Genomic DNA, 7182 nt, shown 5'->3' with positions numbered 1-7182 from the left:
TAAGGAATGATTTTTATTTTTTCAACATTTATGAGGTCATAACAACAATGGGTTTTTGGACATATTTTACATGAATCGCTAACGCGATTCATTCAATATGTCCATAAACCCATTGTTGTTATGACCTCATAAATGTTGAAAAAATAAAAATCATTCCTTAACTGATCATGAGATTGTGGTAGAAACAGATCACACGACTTATGGTTGTTGAGTATGGTATTTATTTCACTCTCGTTAGTTAATTTTCAAAAGTTACAGAAAGACACTCGCTAAAGCTCGTGTCTTTTGTAACTTTTGAAAATTAACTAACTCGAGTGAAATAAATACAATATTCAACAACCACTCGTTGTGTAACCTCTATATATGGCATTAGACATGCATATATTGTTCCGCCCCGCAGTACTCATTTATTTACTACTGATCTGTTGCTTTATAATATTTAAATGTAGTTATAGGTAACCTTGGTAAAGGTCTTTTTTGCAACAGGTCTGTAATGGTACTTCAGTTGTAATAGAGCTATACATTTGTATCGGCATATATAATCGAACACAAATATATCTTTACTCTTCAATGCAGAATTTGAGTTCAACAAATATGTGGTCAAATTGAAGCATTCTTCTCTCGCATTGATGTACTCCATTGTCAAGTCGTTTTGTCGTTACATTATGCAGAAGGGAAAATAAAAAAGTGCCAAATATAAAAAAAAAAAATGTATTAATTTTAAGTGGTAATTTTCAATTTTGACTAAACAGTCTGAAGTAAATATACTTACAAAAGTAGACCAGAGTGTGTTTAAAAAAATTCCCTGTACAATTTTCTTTTCTATTTAAACAAACATTTTGATTTTAGAAGTGATTTTATTGGTGTAATCTGGCAAGTAGAATATACACCTGCTGTTGTTGACTTTCAAATGTATACTGTATGGAAAAAATTGAGAATTTCTCGAATTCAATATATATGCCATCTTCGCTTTTTGGGGGCAAAACACTATGACATAAACAGCAACGTGCTTCCGTACAGTGCGTCACCATTACTGTTTTCCTTCGGCAACAGCGCTATATGTAGGACGCGATTTCATTGGATGCGAGTGATTGGCACCGCACGGAAATTTGAAGGCTTGGTAAACACAACTTTATCCGCCAAGGGTAAGTTGAGTGTATACGAAGCGAATACTTGGCTAGCGCAGATGTATATATATGCATTATATATGTTACATATTATTTGGAATAATTATATATACATATAATTATGTATTACTATTACACAACCAGATAAGGTTTCAGCCACTAAAACCTATCTTATTGTTTTCTTATATTACATAGCACTTCATAATTTTATTATATGCACCGTCTAAATTAATAACGAGTAATAACCAACATAGGATTGTATGTGTTTATTAGCATTTCCATTTTAGCATCAAGTTTAACAACAATTGACTTTGATCTGTTATCTAACATGCCATTTCCCGGCAATTTCTATTGTATATCACATGATTACTTAACAATTACTATGACGTCACATGGCGAACCGTAATTTGCACCTTAGCTCTGTAAATGATACTGTAAAATTGTTCGGATGCCGCTTGGCCTAGCCATATCCTAAACATGTAAACCAAATAAAACCTACCTTTACGGAATCCTTGGTGTTGACACTCCGTCACTTACCTATTTGTATAGCACTTAATAGTAAGATCAGATAAAAATTGATAAGCCTAGTTACAATGTACATGTTGTATAATAATAGAAGTCATACTGATCAGTACAGGCTTATCATGATCAGTAACCTCTATATTTGAACAGTCTAAACGACATTTTTAACCAGAAAACTTTTGTAAATTCACATATAAGATATTAAAGGCCAAGAGCAGAACTCAACCAGTCATTTTGGCCCACTGCCTGTTCTTTATCAAAAGCTTAAGACTGTCAGTGATTTATTTCAGGAAAGTATGATGAGTCTCATTACTTGGAGATATTGATAAATTAGAAAAGTGGTGTGTCCAACAGGGCCAATGCCCTCAGATTATATACATTTATTTATTTATTTTTTACAACAATTATGAAAAAATATACATTATCAGACTTGCTGGCCATATGGAAGTTCATATGGATCATGATATGGTAGCTAGCTAGAAAAACAGAGTACCTGGAGAAAATCTCTGGTTATATAGACAGACGTTCTCCATATCTGTTCATATATGTCAGAATGGGGAATCAAACCCCAGTCATCAATGTCTGAAAAGTATGTGTGCTTAAGCAAGCATGTCCCCCTGTGACCACCTTTATAACTATGGTATATATCAATAAGGTCTTCATAGTCTAGCAGAGTCCATACACGTATATTTCGTACAATTTCTACAGGCTCCAGGAAATTTAGTTAACAAATGAAGGAATGTTGAATTTGATGAGATCACAATGCAAACTACAGTGTGTTAATAATCATCCTATCCTTATTTCTGTGAATTTATTTTTTAAGTTTGACTGTATACTTGAATATTTGTAAGAAACCATTGCTTTTTACATGTAAACTGAAAGTTAACTCCATCACGTACATGACGTACTTATGTAAGAAGGAGTTTGTCTGTGGTATAACACAAAAGGGTCAAGTGGTAGGTCAAGTACCTTCCCCTACACTAAGAAGTTAATGTATTATATATATATATATTCTAGGTTAAGAAACCTCAGTAACTTAAAGCTTGTCCACAAAAAAAGATTGGTTGTATTTTGGATGCTTGATCAGTTTCTATTAGATTTTAGTAAAAGATGATACAGAAAGTCAAACGGCCTCAAGGTGTCTCCTACATTTTTTGAATCGCAGGATTGTATAATTTTTTTTTTACATAATTTTTGTAAAAAGATGTAGTGACCAGGACTTCTTGAAAAGGCCAATGAGTAAATAATTAACAAAAATAGAGGGTTAAGCTGAACAAACAAGGAAAAATTTAATGCTGCAGCTCCTTGTAATAAGTACAAAGGCTCGTATTACACCCCCTTCAAACAGATCAGGAACATTGTGCACCGTAGGTAATTTACACAAAGGCTAGCCGACCATTTTATATAGACTAGTGTCACATGGCCATGTCCTGTCCAAGTTCCTGCCTTTTGAAGATTTTTTTTCCTTCTTGATCAAAGAAATAAACTTGGCACAGTCAAAATTTTGAAAAACCAAAATTAAAAAATATAACCCTATTGGGTGCCTCGCAAAAGTATTGTACCATGCTGCTGCAACAGGAAACTATAGGTTAGGGGCCGACTCAAAACTGTTTTTCTAGCTAGATGTAACTATGGAATTATTTCCAGATTTTGTTCGGGTCATTCTAGCTCATTTATCGTTGTGTCTTGTTTGTATGAAGTGAAGTGAGCTTAGGGAAGTTACAGTTTGTTGGTGATATTTAATTGACAAAATCAGAAATAAGTTGCCTTCTTAGGTAAAAATCTTTTGATATCATCCCTTATGGACAGAAAATAGTGTGGGAAAGAGGAAAAGTTCAGGAAGGGCTATTTTGTTTATATTTATGAGGCAGGATGACAGTCCATTTCACAACTTGATCGGTCAGTGAAATGTACCCTGTGTCCAGTTTCTGAGCATTAACACTTCAGGCTTTGAGCTGACAATTGATCAGGGCTGTAAAAGTTGAAGCTACTGCTGGAAATTACAGGGCACCACACCATGTGATCTGCTATATATATATATATGTAATTACTCCATGTGGAGCTAAGGAGAGGCAAGTGTGATTTAAGTACTCTTCAATTTATATGTGATCTCAGTTTCACCAGGATGGAAGACTTCTCAGTTTTTATGACCGTAAGTACACAATCATTTCTTTTAAAAACATGTATTCAAAATATTTCATTTTATTTAAAAAGCAAATGATCTATATGAAATGCTATATACACATGTCATGCTCCTTCCCTTGGTTATATATACAGTTATATAAATATATATAAACATTTTATATACAGCGTATTAAATGCTTCTCATGGCATGCACATACCTCAGACAGATGTTTTACAAAACATGAACTTTTACCCTAAAAAAATGACTTTTGCAGTAGATGCAGCAGACAGCATGTAATGATGTGTAATTGAGGACCAATTAAGATCATTTAACAACCTATTGAATCTGTTATGGTGGTATGTATACCATCGCCTGGCTATCGAGATGAACTTCTATAAATCTTGTTGCATGTGCGCTACATTTAGGTATTAAACATGTATATAAAATGTTGGCTCCCAGCTTTCCAGTTTGCTGAGAGCAGTATGGCTATACAGCTGTGTTCATGGTGATGCATAAGTTTCCCCTGGGTATTGTGCTTAGTAAGTAAATATGTTTATCGCTTATAAACAAAAGCAGGCTAGTAACTCAGCTTTCCTTTTAAAAAGCATCATGCGCATGGAAGTTCATTGTTTTATGCTCCGATATTTTTCACCCCAATTTTCTTCATCTAAATTTTCCCAAAAAATTAAAAAGGTTGACTAAACACTGGGATAAATGTCAGACAGCAATGGTTTGTAAAGCCTCTGACAATACACAGTAAATCGGTCACGCTGAGGCACGGTCCCCAAATAGCACAGCGGGGACAATCTGTATGCACTATATATATATATATATATATACAGTGTATTTGCTGACTGTAAGACAGAAACATTTCATTACTGAACTTAAAGAACTAAATGTGCAAACATAGCAAGTTATGGGAGAAATGACTACTATGGGAGGAATATGTTCCTTTCACCTAAATTGTATCAAATACTCCCAATAGCTAGTGTCTTAAATAATTTGTAGAAATGTTATGAATGAGAGTTCAATTCGAATAGCATTTTGTGTGTTAGGACAGCAGGGGGGGGGGAGGTATATTAAAAAAATGTAAAATGTTCTATTAGAGAATCAAACCACAAATCATTTTAACAATATATATAAAGGATCTTACATGAGTTTCCATTTCATATGAGATTTATGAAACAAGTCTTAGAATTTTTCAATTAAGCGAGTCTCTGGCGAGCTTAAATGAAACATTTGTGACGAGTTTCATAAATTTCATATGAAATGAAAACGAGTGTAAGATCCTTTTTATCACATAATCCAAGATTTGTGGCATTTATTCGTGTAAAACGACATTAATCATGCAACCTTGAAATGTAAAAACCCGCCATTTTGACTCCAGTGCGTAAGTCTGAGACGTCATGTACTTGTCCTAGGCGTGACGTCACAATTGAAACAATTGAAACTTACAACCAAGCACAGGGCTGATAGGTCATATTACATGGGTTTATACGCAAAACAATATGACATGGGTATATAACACGCTACATTATATGTGATAAAAGGAGGTATTGCTCTTACCAAACAAACAGTGAAATATTATATTGGTTGTGGTAAGCATTTGATTATTGTGTAATGTGAGATTCTTTGTTGTACTAAATGGCTTTGTGTTTGGCAATTAATTACCTATATATAGTTAACCTTATTTAGTGACCACAGAAAGATTGAGACTCTAAAGAGAAAAACTGAATATATTCCAATGTATTCAGAACACCTGGAGTTATTTATAAATATAGAGTTAACATATTATAATTGTTTCAAATCCACTCAGTTTATAGAACAAGAAAATCATTGTTTGGACTTTTTTTCAAGGGTGAGTGATCACACAAAACAGATCAACACATTCTCTTTTACTTTTTTTGTAACCTGGTTTGTGTTTCTTTTGTGTGCCTAAGATTTTAATTGAGGGAAGGGAAATAACTCCAGCTGCCTTTCTTTGTTCCCTTTGTCAGTGTTGGAAGGGTATTGATTTTTGAGCTGGACCATCTCTGTATCTGTTCAGCAGCCATTGTCAAAGACTGCCAGCCCCAGCAATTAGCATGGCAGCCAGACTAACCAGACTCGGGGAGCTGGCTATACGCATTGCAGCAACAGCTCATAGGGAATATTTTCATTGAGAAAAGCCTGCAACACTGGCTAAAAGCAACACGCTAAATAGTAAAATTGACACATGTTCTAATAGGCAGAAACTGTGATCTCTGACCCACCAGGATTGATAAAAATGGTTTATCATTGCGGAAGATATGTGTTAAATTATGTGTTAAATTCCGCTTACTGGGATAAAATGTTAATGTGATGTGGGCCGATGTAAACAACAAAGATTGGCCATTATAAGTGACAACACAGGTGTAAGAGTGGCACCAGAGACTGTGGCTGTTGTGTTCATGTTTACATGTGGAGTGCTGCTGGAGCTATTTTAAGACATGGTCAATGCGACCTTAAAGCACCTTTGACCATTGGTCAGCAATGACAGACACTGGCGAGATACCCAACCCCATTCCTGATCACCTCCTTGGAGGAGTTGCTGGAACAAAGGTATAACCATTTGTTTTTAATATTAAAGTACCGGTATACTGCTGGGCTATTTGATGGCCGATACTAAGAAAATAGCAGATTTGATATCAATCTTTTTGAAGATTCCTGGGAATACTTATCATTTTTTTTTTTTTTAATTTTTTTTTTTAAATACATCAGAAAGTACTACTAAAATGTTATATATGTGGTACTTTAAATTTCAAGTTTCCATCAAATGAATTTATTCTGACAAGCTTGAGACCAGTTATATTTTATGATCTTTGTATTACATATATGTAAATAAACATGTGTACACATATAAATAAAAATGGTTTATATATGTATAAAATCCATGAACATATATATATATATATATATATATATATGGAAAATGAAATACGGTATATCAGATACATGAATGGTCACTGAATATAGGTAGTCCTGTACTTGTACTTGCATCGAGATTTGACCCGCTGTATTTGTACCAGTAATACAGCGTTAGTTGATGACACAACATAGGTTTTATTTGGTTCCCGTTGCTGCTTCACGGACGTAATGAATTCACATTTCATGATCACCAGCCATTGATTTATGACACACCGCCACATGCTTTAAACTTATATTTTATAATTCTAACATAGCTTATTATCATATTGAAAGCATTTATTAGCTATATCTACAAATGTATATTCTTCCAGACCAGACTGGCTTTGGAATATCGGTGTTTACGGTGGCATACACATGGTTTATGAGTGACCTTGACCTTTAATCACCAAACAACAATTTAATTTGTTCCAGCTGTAGTGCACCAAAGACTTCCAAATCAGCAGAGGAGGTGGGAGGGGGGGG

At 34.3% G+C, this 7182-nt stretch overlaps 1 protein-coding gene across 3 annotated transcripts in view; it reads left to right on the top strand.

The window, feature by feature from the left end:
- LOC110455358 (rhotekin-like) overlaps positions 1–7182 on the top strand; it is a 40935-nt gene that overhangs the window by 2600 nt on the left and 31153 nt on the right. Inside the window, exon 1 of one of the 3 annotated variants that reach the window (XM_021505447.1) lies at positions 3282–3801. The exons of 1 other annotated variant lie outside the window; for it this stretch is intronic. In XM_021505447.1, the coding sequence (XP_021361122.1) occupies positions 3775–3801 (27 nt within the window). In that variant the 5' untranslated portion in view covers positions 3282–3774. Of the gene's footprint in view, positions 1–3281; positions 3802–5679; positions 6355–7182 lie in introns of those variants that run through there. One more of the 3 variants, XM_021505446.1, reaches the window with a different exon arrangement.

Source organism: Mizuhopecten yessoensis, unplaced genomic scaffold (assembly GCF_002113885.1).
Source record: "Mizuhopecten yessoensis strain PY_sf001 unplaced genomic scaffold, ASM211388v2 scaffold8213, whole genome shotgun sequence".
Taxonomy (NCBI): domain Eukaryota; kingdom Metazoa; phylum Mollusca; class Bivalvia; order Pectinida; family Pectinidae; genus Mizuhopecten; species Mizuhopecten yessoensis.
This window is presented reverse-complemented; position numbering and strand designations above follow the sequence as displayed.